Source organism: Anomaloglossus baeobatrachus (genome assembly GCF_048569485.1).
Source record: "Anomaloglossus baeobatrachus isolate aAnoBae1 chromosome 5 unlocalized genomic scaffold, aAnoBae1.hap1 SUPER_5_unloc_1, whole genome shotgun sequence".
Taxonomy (NCBI): Eukaryota; Metazoa; Chordata; class Amphibia; order Anura; family Aromobatidae; genus Anomaloglossus; species Anomaloglossus baeobatrachus.
Window position 1 is genome coordinate 1,153,929 of NW_027441784.1, and position 14,189 is coordinate 1,168,117.

Below are 14,189 nucleotides of genomic sequence, written 5' to 3' on the forward strand. Positions count from 1 at the left end.
AATATTGGAATATACAATGAAAAATGCTACTTGCTAATTTGAACATGTGAATAATGAATTGCATACCTGCCATGAATATTAGGAAAAAGGAGATATTTAGCAATCGCATTGATCAATGTAACTGAGCCCCAAGGCTGTAATTTTTGGCTTGCACTCATAATATATATATTAGTGCTCACTTCAGTTATCCTATTCAGTTATATGTAGTTTTTTTCTGAATGTGAACACAGCTCCGCCCCTTTCGGCCATGTTTTTTCCATCTCCTATATAAGAAAGTCCTTAGTTACCCCTCTCCACCCATAGCAGTTTTTAATTGCAATGAGATGACACACAGTTAGGGTCACAGAGCTAGGGACCCCAATATAGAGATATGCCTTGACGAGGCCTTGGGGCTCAGTTACATTGATCAATGTGATTGCTAAATATCTCCTTTTTCCTAATATTCATGGCAGGTATGCAATTCATTATTCACATGTTCAAATTAGCAAGTAGCATTTTTCATTGTATATTCCAATATTTGTCCATATGCTTGAGGCATTATACTATTATCTAAGTTTGATGTGCAGCCTTATCCGTATATAGTATGTAATTTTTGGCTTGCACTCATAATATATATATTAGTGCTCACTTCAGTTATCCTATTCAGTTATATGTAGTTTTTTTCTGAATGTGAACACAGCTCCGCCCCTTTCGGCCATGTTTTTTCCATCTCCTATATAAGAAAGTCCTTAGTTACCCCTCTCCACCCATAGCAGTTTTTAATTGCAATGAGATGACACACAGTTAGGGTCACAGAGCTAGGGACCCCAATATAGAGATATGCCTTGACGAGGCCTTGGGGCTCAGTTACATTGATCAATGCGATTGCTAAATATCTCCTTTTTCCCTAATATTCATGGCAGGTATGCAATTCATTATTCACATGTTCAAATTAGCAAGTAGCATTTTTCATTGTATATTCCAATATTTGTCCATATGCTTGAGGCATTATACTATTATCTAAGTTTGATGTGCAGCCTTATCCGTATATAGTATGTAATTTTTGGCTTGCACTCATAATATATATATTAGTGCTCACTTCAGTTATCCTATTCAGTTATTGTAGAGTAGACGTCCGATGGCCTGGACGTGTAAAGTCTACGAGCTCCAAAACCAGTTTAGAATATCTAAACTTTTTTATTTACATAATTTAATTTTTCTAATTTAGGAGTGAAATATAATGTGGGCACATTTTGTAATTGGGTTAATTTTCACTATTTTGCTGCCTTCATACAAGAAATGGGTGGTAAATTGTGCGCGTCAGCGAGTGCACAGATCTGTACGCCATGTGTGGGCCCCTCTTCTTCCGTTAGAAACAAGAAAACATCGAATCCTAATTCCATTGCCCTTTTCTTAACTGACAAACTGGGAAATTTATATTATTTATAATATCGGATCCTTTTATTCTGTTTAAGAAAACTTCTTATCCAGGATGGATATTAACAGGGAGAAGATGGCGGAGAGGATTTTACACCTCACCCTAGAGATCCTCTTCCGGCTTACTGGAGAGGTGAGAGATTCTGATGACGTCACATTACATCATTCTTATCTATGGTATCTATGGGAATAATAGATGGACAGAACTGGAGAGGTGAGGACTCTGGAAATGTCTGGAGTGAGATTTATTACTGTGTCTCTCCATAACCAGGATTACACAGTAGTGAAGAAGACCTCTAGTGAGCGCTGTCAGGCCCCTGTGTCTGAGGGATGGAGAAGACCCCTGAGCCCAATCACGGGGCCTCCACCTCACCCCCCGATACATGAGGACATCAATGACCAGAAGATCCTAGAACTCACCTACAAGATGATTGAGCTGCTGACTGGAGAGGTGACACTGCTGGGAATGCTGGGACATTATACAGTAACGCTATGAAGGGATCGGGGGTGACGGTATCATTGTATGTGTCAGGTTCCTATAAGGTGTCAGGACGTCACCGTCTATTTCTCCATGGAGGAGTGGGAGTATTTAGAAGGACACAAAGATCTGTACATGGATGTCATGATGGAGGTTCCCCAGACCCTCACATCACCAGGTAATAGACAGGACTAATACACACAGCCTATAATTATCTGTATGTAAGGAATTAATTCAGTCCCTGTATGTGTTTCCTCCAGTTCTATCCAGTAAGAGGACAACACCAGAGAGATGTCCCCGTCCTCTTCTCCCACAGGACTGTAAACAAGAAGATCCCGATGTTCCTCAGGATGTGTTTCCTCCAGCTCTATCCAGTAAGAGATATCTACTCATGTACTTTCTGCACTAATTTTGTGTTACATTTTTAGGCTTTCTGCTTTGGGTTTTTTTCAGCTGTATTTTCTTTGCTTCTGCTTCTTCTGCTGTTGTTTCTAGTGCCTTCTCTATATCGTTATGAAGGCAACTCAAAGACCTGCAGAGGGTTCATGATTACTGTGTTTCCCAGTAAATAAGACCTACTCCAAAATTAAGCCCTAGTTACAGTCATGGCCAGCGTTGGGAGGAGTCAAACTGCGCATATTCTTAAGAACCCCACTCTCTTGGGGTCCTCATCAGTTGTATTCTAAGGTTAATTGTTTAACAACCTTTGATGGCTTCAAAGTCATGTGACATGATGTAACCAAAGGTCTTTTAACTTCAGGAAGAACTGAACAGAAGACAGGTTGGCATGCAGGACTGGCATTAGGGTAGAGTGCGAGGAAACTGGGCAATTTCACAGGTCTCCCATTCTCTTTGGGGCCCTAGTGTTTATATGCCGATTATAGGACTGCTTAAAGACCTTTCTGACATCACAACCAAAGGTCTCATTTGCAGGAGTCTAAAGCAGAAGAGGAGACAGGCTGGTGTGTGTGTGTGTGTGTGGTCACGCCAGTTTTAACCAGCTTTACCAAAATTGGTAAAGCTTGGCCAGAACAAGGGTGTGATGCCACCTCTTCTGTAATTTGTAACAAACTGCAGCGTTCCCTATGCCAGAAATGTCACTTCCGTCCCTGATGTCACTTTTCAGCGTCCATCGCCAGTCTTGATGAATTGGAGCCCAAATGTTTATCTGCACAGACAGCAAGACCCTGCTACCTGCTTTGGTTACAAAGCCTTTGGATAGACCATCAACGTCATAGTCCCGGACATCCCCATTAAATTTCCAGCATTTGTCCTTAACTATTTTATTTTCGTCTTGGAAAAAAATCTCTTTGAAATTGTCTATGTTGTGGACCAATGTCACAGAGATGTTTGCAGGTTATTCAACTGTCAAGGCGGTGTCAGGATCTGTGGAAACTACATTCTGCCTGCTAACTTCTCTGATGTCCGTGAGCAGTGTAGGGAGACACAGGCATCAAACCACAGATAGGCAGGCTAGCAAGAGTTAATCTCTGCTGGGCTGCTAGTTAGTGTCTTTGATCACATGCTGCAGGAAGCCAGTATCATTCTCTGCCCTTCTGTATATGCTGGTTGGACTATTCCATTAATGCCAGATATAGTTTACCTATACTGGTCTGGTGAGGGAGGTGTTGTGATACAGACTAACAGGTGGTTGTTGTGCATTACTGCTGTGAACTGTTGTGGTGTTAACCCTTGATGTCCTTTTGTTACTGCCTTCCTGCTCTTGCTTTTCTCCTTAGTCTCTCACTGTTTGTTTCTGTGAGTTTGCAGTGTGCCTAAAGCTGGGTTCACACTAAGCGACAGCGACAACGACGTCGCTGTTACGTCACCATTTTCTGTGACGTAACAGCGACCTTGTAAGTCGCTGTTATGATCGCTGCTTAGCTGTCAAACACAGCAGAAGCAGCGATCATAACGTCGCTGTGCTACATGTGCAGAGAGCAGGGAGCCGCGCTTAGCGCTGGCTCCTTGCTCTCCTAGGTACAGTACACATCGGGTTAATTAACCCGATGTGTACTGCAGCTACATGTCACAGTGCAGAGAGCAGGGAGCCGCGCACACTGCTTAGCGCTGGCTCCTTGCTCTCCTTGCTACAGTATACATCGGGTTAATTAACCCGATGTGTACTGCAGCTACATGTGCACAGAGCAGGAGCCGGCACTGGCAGCAAGGGCGGAGGCTGGTAACGAAGGTAAATATCGGGTAACCAGGGAAAGGCCTTCCCTTGGTTACCCGATGTTTACGCTGGTTACAGCTTACCGCAGCTGCCAGACGCCGGCTCCTGCTCCTGCTCGCTTCATTTCGTCGCTCTCTCGCTGTCACACACAGCGATGTGTGCTTCACAGCGGGAGAGCGACGACCAAACAATGAAGCTGGACATTCAGCAACGACCGGCGACCTCACAGCAGGGGCCAGGTCGTTGCTGGATGTCACACAGAGCGACAGCGACGGGACGTCGCTGCAACGTCACAGAAAATGGTGACGTAGCAGCGACGTCGTTGTCGTTGTCGCTGTGTGTGACACCAGCTTTAGTTTTAGTTTTCCCATCTGTCTTAATCTTTATTTCCATCATACTCCTTCACTTTCCTTCCCTGGGAAATCACACATTAGATAGGAGAATAGTGAGGTACAGTACAATGGCATCTCCACCTTCAGGGGTAATCCAGAGATTAGGGACAGCTTAGGGTCTCCTAGCCTGAGGAACAGTATAGGAGCCCACTGTCCTTTGATATCTTCACATTGTGACAATCAGTCAGATTATTTACTGTAGCACATTCCAGAGAACTGGTGCTACTGGAGAGATATCCTGGAGACAGAAATGGGAGGTCTGAATTAACGAAAATGTATCTGTTAGATCTCAAAATTGGAAAACAGATTCAGAATGATTTTTTCCCAGATTTAATTTCTGATGTTATGGTATAAAAAAAATTAATGTACTTTCAAGATAACATCATTAAAAACTAGTAACATTGTGTTTATTTTTAGCAGATGACTGTATTGGGAGTTCAGATGGAAATCTAATATCTTCAGAATTTATAACAGATGATGAAAGTATCACACATGATACATATGAAGAGCATGCTGGTATCCCAGATATACTTCCAGTCCTTACTCGGAAAGCACTATCATCTGATCTTTTCAAACAAGTCCAAAATTCCAATTTATCACAGAATTTTAAGCAAAATAACAGTTACAGAAGGGACGTGGAACAAGAAACGGCTCCTACAAGGGAGAAACCATTTTTATGTTCAAAATGTGGGAAATGTTTTACCAGGAAATCACATCTTGTTAACCATCAAAGATCTCATACAGGGGAAAAGCCATTTTCATGTTCCGAATGTGGGAAATGTTTTAGTCAGAAATCAAATCTTGTAACGCATCAAAAATATCACACTGGGAAGAAGCAGTTTTCATGTTCAGAATGTGGGAAATGTTTTATCCGAAAATCACACCTTGTTAGACATCACAAAAATCACACGGGGGAAAAGCCATTTTCATGTTCAGAGTGTGGGAAATGTTTTATTGAGAAATCAAAACTTGTTGTGCATCAAAGATCTCACACAGGGGAAAAGCCATTTTCATGTACAGAGTGTGGGAAATGTTTTAATGAGAAATCAAAACTTGTTGTGCATCAAAGATTTCACACCAGGGAGAAGCCATTTTCATGTTCAAAGTGTGAGAAATGTTTTATTCAGAAATCAGTTCTTGTTAGGCATCAAAGATCTCACACAGGGGAGAAGATGTTTTCATGCTCAGAATGTGGTAAATGTTTTACTAGGAAATCAGTTCTTGTTAGGCATCAAAGATCTCACACAGGGGAGAAGCCATTTTCATGTTCAGAATGTGGGAAATGTTTTATTCAGAAATCAGATCATGTTAGGCATCAAAGATCTCACACATAGGAGAAGCCATATTCATGTTCAGAGTGTGGGAAATGTTTTATTCAGAAATCAGTTCTTGTTAGGCATCAAAGATCTCAAACAGGGGAGAAGATGTTCTCATGCTCAGAATGTGGTAAATGTTTTACTAGGAAATCAGGTCTTGTTTACCATCAAAACAATCACACAAAATAAACCATTTTTATGTTCTAAATCTGGAAAATGTAGTTTTCAGAAATCAGATCTTGTCAAACATGTGAAGAAGCCGCACAGGGAAGGAACTTTTTTCATGTTGTGAATAATTGAAGCATTTTCTTTCTTTTTAAACTTATTGTATTTTTCAGACCATAAGACACACCTAGGCTTTAAAGAAGGAAAGTAGGGAAAAAGATTGAAGCAAAAAATGTGGTTATGCTGCACTGATAGGAGGGATCTGCAGCTGACACTGTTACGGGGGGTGCCATCCTCCAATTTCTAGCGCAATGATGACTTTCCCTTTAAATAGTTCTTATCACAAATCTGTGGCTGCCTTTTTTATTTACTAATACAGTGGAGAGACACAGATTAGTGAATTTTCTAAATATAATATAGTACCAAAACTTTTGAATTGTCCCTAATGTCCCCCGAAAGGAACTTCCAGGTTGTGAGATCCCACAACCCTTAGCAGTGTGAGCTCTACGAACCTAGAGAGAGCCTTTATGAACATTTGTAAAATGTTTTGATACTGGATTATATTAAGATACTTCACTAATCTCAGATTACCCACTGCTTTTACTAAAAAGCGCAGCCCCAGATTGGAGATATATTTCAGAATTCCTATCACATTGTATATAATTGCATTTCCAAACTTGTTGTTTTGTTAATAAATGCTTGTAAAATATATATTCTTCCTGCCTAGATTTCTCTGTTGTTTAGATGTGATGATTTTGCCTCACCTCTGGAGTAGACATTTCACACAAAAATAGTGAGGGGTTGTCACATAGGTGTCACAGTTGGCTGACAATCCATTGGCAGCAAGTGTTGGAAAATCCCAGAGATTGACAGCACGAGTTGTTATCTGACAGTTGTGTGTTTCTGCAGCAGTGGACTCTATGACCCTGGGAACCTGTTAGGTTTTTCCTCTGTTGCCAGCCTCTGACTTTCTTTATAAACCTCTCCCTGGGATGCTTTGGGTGTGGTTTATAGTTGTTCCTGGCTGTGGTCTGCAGTGGTTGTCTCTTCTTGTTTTTCCAGATATTTCTGTGGTAGCTGCTCCTAAGAAAAGTATAAAAGTGAAATAAAATAATAATTTTATAGTATTCTATGCCACTTCAAGTTATTCAAAAAGGATATAGATAAGGTAAAATAGGGTAAATAGACCGAAAGGAAATATTTAAATTTGAAATTTTTTGTTAATAACTATTTTTGGTGGAAAAATAAAAGACACTCAAAAAAAAATTAAAATCAATTGTTTGATAAAGATCAATAATTAAATGATGCGCATATAAAATATTTGGGGCACAGCTACAAATAAAATAGTGCACACAAATAAAAGCCCCGGCCGGCGGCTGATATCTGGAATATGCAGTATGATATTACATATATTTCAATGGTCGCAGGAAATAATCCTTGAATAAAAATAAATTAACCCTTTCACCCCCGGGTGTTTTACTGGGGGTTTTTTTCCCCCTCTTCCGAGAGCCGTAACTTTATTTTTCCATCAGTCTTATCATATGAGGGCTTGTTTTTTGCGGGACGAGATATACTTTTAAATGAAACCATAAGTTTTACCATATAGTGTACTGAAAAACTGCAAAAAAAAGTGCGATCATACAATAGTTTTTGGGATATTTTATTCACCATGTTCACTATATGGTAAAACTGATGTGTTGCTGTCATGCCTGAGGTCGGTGCGACTTTGTAGAAACCAAACATAGTCATATGAAAAAGTTTGGGCACCCCTATTAATGTTAACCTTTTTTCTTTATAACAATTTGGGTTTTTGCAACAGCTATTTCAGTTTCATATATCTAATAACTGATGGACTGAGTAATATTTCTAGATTGAAATGAGGTTTATTGTACTAACAGAAAATGTGCAATCCACATTTAAACAAAATTTGACCGGTGCAAAAGTATGGGCACCTCAACATAAAAGTGACATTAATATTTTGTAGATCCTCCTTTTGCAAAAATAACAGCCTCTAGTCGCTTCCTGTAGCTTTTAATGAGTTCCTGGATCCTGGATGAAGGTATATTTGACCATTCCTGTTTACAAAACAATTCCAGTTCAGTTAAGTTTGGTTGCCGAGCATGGACAGCACGCTTCAAATCATCCCACAGATGTTCAATGATATTCAGGTCTGGGGACTGGGATGGCCATTCCAGAACATTGTAATTGTTCCTCTGCATGAATGCCTGAGTAGATTTGGAGCGGTGTTTTGGATCATTGTCTTGCTGAAATATCCATCCCCTGCGTAACTTCAACTTCGTCACTGATTCTTGCACATTAATGTCAAGAATCTGCTGATACTGAGTTGAATCCATGCGACCCTCAACTTTAACAAGATTCCCGGTGCCGGCATTGGCCACACAGCCCCAAAGCATGATGGAACCTTCACCAAATTTTACTGTGGGTAGTAAGTGCTTTTCTTGGAATGGCGTTTTTTTTTTTTCCTCCATGCATAATGCCTTTTTGTATGACCAAACAACTCAATCTTTGTTTCATCAGTCCACAGGACCTTTTTCCAAAATGTAACTGGTTTGTCCAAATGTGCTTTTGCATACCTCAGGCGACTCTGTTTGTGGCGTGCTTGCAGAAACTGCTTCTTTTGCATCACTCTCACCTACAGCTTCTCCTTGTGCAACGTGCGCTGTATTGTTGACCGTTGCACATTGACACCATCTGCAGCAAGATGCTGCTGCAGGTCTTTGGAGGTGGTCTGTGGATTGTCCTTGACTGTTCTCACCATTTTTCTTCTCTGCCTTTCTGATATTTTTCTAGGCCTGCCACTTCTGGGCTTAACAAGAACTGTACCTGTGTTCTTCCTTTTCCTTACTATGTTCCTCACAGTAGAAACTGACAGTTTAAATCTCTGAGACAACTTTTTGTATCCTTCCCCTGAGCAACTATGTTGAATAATCTTTGTTTTCAGATCATTTGAGAGTTGTTTTGAGGAGCCCATGATGCCACTCTTCATAGGAGATTCAAATACGAGAACAACTTGCAAGTGGCCACCTTAAATACCTTTTCTCATGATTGGATACACCTGCCTATGAAGTTCAAAGCTCAATGAGGTTACAAAACCAATTTAGTGCTTTAGTAAGTCAGTAAAAAGTAGTTAGGAGTGTTCAAATCAAGAAATTGATAAGGGTACCCATACTTTTGCACCGGTCAAATTTTGTTTAAATGCGGATTACACAATTTCTGTTAGTACAATAAACCTCATTTCAATCCAGAAATATTACTCAGTCCATCAGTTATTACATATATGAAACTGAAATAGCTGTTGCAAAAACCCAAATTGTTATAAAGAAAAAAGGTTAACATTAATAGGGGTGCCCAAACTTTTTCATATGACTGTATATAGGGTTACTTGTATCTAAGTGGTTAAAAAAATTCACAACTCTGTCCAAAAAAAGTGGTGCACATTTTGCGCTATTTTCTGAAACCCGTAGAGTTCTCATTTTTCTGGATCTATGGCTCAGTGACGGCTTATTTTTTTCCGTCTTGAGCTGACGTTTTTAACGGTACCATTTTTGCACAGATACTATGTTTTGATTGCCTGTTATTGCATTTTGCGCAAAATTTGCGGCCACCAAAAAACGTAATTTTGGCGTTTGGAATTTTCTTGCCATTACGCCGTTTACTAATCAGATTACATGATTTTATATTTTGATAGATCGGGCATTTCTAAACGCGGTGATACCAAATATATGTGTGTGTTTTTTTTAACCCTTTAATTTTCAATGGGGCGAATGGGGGTGATTTGAACTTTTTTTGGGGTTTTTTTTAGTATTTTAAATTTTTAAAACTTCTTTTTTTCTTCATTTTACTAGTCCCTTTAGGGGATTATAACAATCAGCAATCTGATCACTCTTCCATTTCTCCATATCACAGCTACACAGCTGAGATCTGCAGAAAAGGAGCTCTCCTGTTACCGCAGTCTGCCGGGTGTAAGAGGAAGTGACTCATAATAGCTACAGGTGGCATCACATGACCCTGTGCTACCATGGCAATCACCGTAAGTCACGTAATCACGTCACGTGACTTCCGATGGGGGCAGGGTAAGTGATCTTAATGGCGACGCGCATATACATCACGCTGCCAGATTTTGGCAGCGAGATGTAAGGGGTTAATAGTCGCGGGTGGAACGCGATTCTACTGGCGACTAGCAGGCACACGTCAGCTGTTGAAATCAGCTATGTGTGTGGATCGCCGCGGGGATTAACCTCACACGATCCATGACGTACCCAGTACTTCATGTGTTGTGAAGAGGTTAAAAAATCATTAGAATTTTTGAAAAAAAAAAACTAACTAACTCTGTGAGTAAAGAAGTTGAACTGCACTCCCTGTGTCGTCCATTTACTACCGGCGCCCACAACACTGCCCATTGAGTGTCCATGGATATTTAGTGAACAAATAATTCTCTACCTACAATAATTGGTGATAAATAGTATATACAAAACTGTGGCTGTTTAGCCTAATGGTTAAATTTGTATATATCCTCAATTTTCATCTGTCTTTTTATTCTTTTTATTCTTCCCTTGGTCCATATACCTTTCAAATAGGGTGCTTTGTATTAATTATGATATTGCTTAATGTTTAATTGAAGGAGCGGTGGTTAGTTTTGTAAATATTGCTGTATCTGTCAGTCTCTGTTAGTCACATGACAATGAGCGGTCACTTGATGCCTTTCCATCTCCAGTGAAGCCCCCGTGATGACGCTGAGGCATTTCCGGGTGACGTGGCCAACCATGATTGGACTGGTGAGACGGCCCATGTGATTGGTTAATCCGGAATGTGCGCCAGAAAGGAAGGGTGCGGGCACTTCCCTATTTCAGCAGCGCTGTCGGGCGTGGCGCGCGCTACTGAGATAGGGGTCACACTGAGGCACATCTGGGCCATACTGTGATGTGCCCTGAATAACAATGTATCGGGCAGGGCGTTAAACACTGAACTGATGAGTTGCTGACACTCTATTCAATAGATTGATGCCTGTGGTTATGCACCTATGATATCTGTCAGTCATATGGTGCTTGAATATCAATAAGCAGTGACTGGAATTGTGCCAGATCCGGAGCATATACTATACCTATTAGGCTGATGCCTTTTATAAACATCATAAGACCCGCAACACACATCCGTGTAATTTGTACGTGTGCGGTACGTATTTGCACGTACCGACACGTACACACGGAGACCCATGTTAATCAATGGAAGATGGCACACGTACGTAAAATCACACGGAACGTGTGTCCGTGTCGTAAGTACGTGTGTGCGCTTTTCAACACGGACGACATGTCCGTTTTTGGCCGGCAACACGCAGGCACGGACCCGCTTTAGTCTATCGGTCCGTGCCTTTACGGACTGCACACGGAGTATGTCCGTGTTCAGCACGTATCGTCCGTGTCCGTATTTCATCACAAAATCTGAAACCCTTGTTACCAATCTATTAGGTCAATAGGAGGCCCTTAATTCTGGCGCCAAACATACATTTCCTGTCTCATTTGCACGCCAGACAGCAGCTGGGCACCTGTCCTCTCATTGAAGGGGAACTTTGAGCACAGAGAACACCACAGGTACTGAGCATGGCGCCCAGAATCGATACAGAGAGGCTGATTGGAGAAGTGGAGAGGCATCGAGAGCTGTGGGACACTCGTGTTGATGGCTATCATGACAGGTTAATGGTGGAACGAGCATGGATGGCTGTGGCAGAGATAGTCTACCCTAGGAATGGATGGTCTCAATGCACCCCTGGAAAGAAAAATAGATATGGTGAGTACAGATATTTGCATTGCTTCTGTCTTTACCTACATGTGCACATTCTGTAGGCCGACTATAAACATATTTGTATAGTTTGTTGGGCCTGTATTACTGGGCCTGACTCATTTTGAGATACACTGGAGACTCACAAACAGGAGAGTGTAGTTTTCAGCACTTTTGAAGTATTCATTGCAGTTTACTAGTAATGTCAGCATGTGTATATATGGGCTGCAAAGTATTTTATGCATGTACAAATGGCATTCCAGGCTGTGGAAGCCACTATTAAACATGTTTGGGGGTTTGTTTGGTTACCATTTCTGTGCATTTTCTATTGCAAATGTGCTGTGATTTGTCTATCTTTTTGAATTTGTATTTCTATGTTTGGGTTATTATGCAAGTTCCTTGGTGTCACCATGTCTGGAATGGTAACAGTAATTTGTAGTGTGTAATGGAAAATATATGTGGAACATATGGAACTTCATGGGTTTGTAGATAATTTATTACATGGCTTTCTGTAGGTTTTTTATTTTGTGAACAATTATAAGGAGATGAATGATTAATAAGTGGTTGCAGATGTTTACTGCTGAACTTGTTTTTTAACCAATCAGTTTTTATTAAAGATTTCCATAACAGAAACAGATTAAACATAACAAGCATACAGAGAGAAAAATAAGAGAATATTAGCCACTTCAAGTTCCGTAGGTGGGCCGCTACCCTTGGTGTTTATACAATCTACATAATACATTACTGACAAGAATGTATTTCCACCCGTGTTTTGATAGGTTACTGTTTGTCACCTTTTACTTCCAAAGGGCTAGACCCGTCTGTCTATATGAAGAACCTTACTAGAAAAGTGGTCAAGATATAGTGAGTAGATAGCAGAATAGAAAAAGAGGGGAGAAGGAAAAGGAAGGGACTTATACAAGGGGTTGCGGGAGGGAGGTAAGACGGGGGTTGTTTATGCACTGTCACTAGAACAGGCTCCTGAATGCAGGGGACTCCTTGAACAGTATCCACGGCTGCCATAGTTTGGTAAACTTCTCATTTGTGCCCGATACCCAAGAGGAGAGTTCCTCCATGTGACAAAGATGCGTTAACTCTGTCAGCCATTCCCCTATTCCGGGGGTCACTGTGGTCCTCCAGTGTCGTGGAATGACTGCTCTGGCCGCAATCAAAAAGAACCGCAACAGGCGCTTCTTTTGGCATCCCAGTGAACCGGGTAAAATAGACAGAAGGGCGATCTTAATGGAAGGAGTTACGCTTTCTCCTGCCATTTGGTTGTAGGTCGCAAACACCTGAGTCCAAAAGTTGGATAGTTTGTTACAACCCCACCAAATGTGTGGCAGCGTATCTTTGTCTGAGCCACAGCGCCAACACTCCTCCGGGACCATAGGGAAGGCTCTACGGAGGTTGACCGGGCATTGATACCATCTTGCCAGTAGCTTAAAGCTCTTTTCCTGGGCATTGCATGCTTCTGAGATCTTGTGGGAGAACACATACGCCTTTCGTTTTTCGTCCTCAGTAAGGCTGAAACCTAATTCCGATTCCCATCTTCCAATGTAACTGGGGTCCTCAGAATAGAGGTTCCTGTTCATCATATTGCAAATGAGGGAGATCTGGTGCGTCAGAGGCAAACTCTGCAGGAATAAGTGTTCAAATGGGGTGGACGTATCCGGGGAGGGGGGCCTCTTCCCACCCAGCCAGGATCGCACAAAGGAGTGAAGTTGTATGTATTCGAGCCACCTCAATCTCAATCCGGGGAACGCGGCCTGAAAGTCTTCAAAAGGGGGCAAGTCTCTGCCCTGTAATATCTGCCCCAGTCTGATATCCAAACTTCGTTGCCAGCCCAGAAATCTCTCCACCGTACACCCTGGAGGGAAGCCCGGATTGCCGAACAAAGGCATCAGAGGAGTGGGCGAGCCAATCAGGCCGCTTTTCAGCTTTGTGGCCTCCCATACCTCCAGTGTCGCCCTGAGCAAAATCCCACCAGGCTCCACCTGTCTCCTTACATCCTCCAACTCTTTTGGTAATAGCCAGGGAAGTGCCCCAAGCGGAACTAGGGAATAAAGCTGCTCTAGCGCCACCCACTGCTTGGTCTGCCGGTGAAAATGCCAGTCTAACAACCTAGCCACCAGGACAGCATGGTGATAGGTACGTAAATCAGGCAATCCGGCTCCCCCCCTCTGTTTGGGTCGTATCAAAGTCTGATATTTGATCCTTGGTTTTCCCCCTTTCCACACAAAGCGAACCAGTGCGGACCTCAATGTCTTAAAGAAGGCCGGAGGGGGATTTATAGGTATCGCCTGAAAGATGTAAAGGAATCGTGGTAGTATGTCCATTTTGAATGTGTTTACGCGGCCGAACCACGAAAGGGGTCGTTTGTTGTACTCTTCCATATCTTTTAGGGTTCTGTTTAATAAGACTTGGTAATTCAGGGAATAAAGTGTCCCCAA

The 14,189-nt window shown here is 41.8% G+C and overlaps 1 protein-coding gene across 1 annotated transcript in view; it reads left to right on the plus strand.

The window, feature by feature from the left end:
• LOC142258765 (uncharacterized) overlaps positions 1-6,738 on the plus strand; it is a 60,294-nt gene extending 53,556 nt beyond the window's left edge. Inside the window, exon 3 of the mRNA XM_075331366.1 lies at positions 4,885-6,738. Coding sequence (XP_075187481.1) covers positions 4,885-5,796 — 912 coding nt within the window. The 3' untranslated portion in view covers positions 5,797-6,738. The remainder of the gene's footprint in view (positions 1-4,884) is intronic.
• The last annotated feature ends 7,451 nt before the right edge of the window (positions 6,739-14,189 follow it).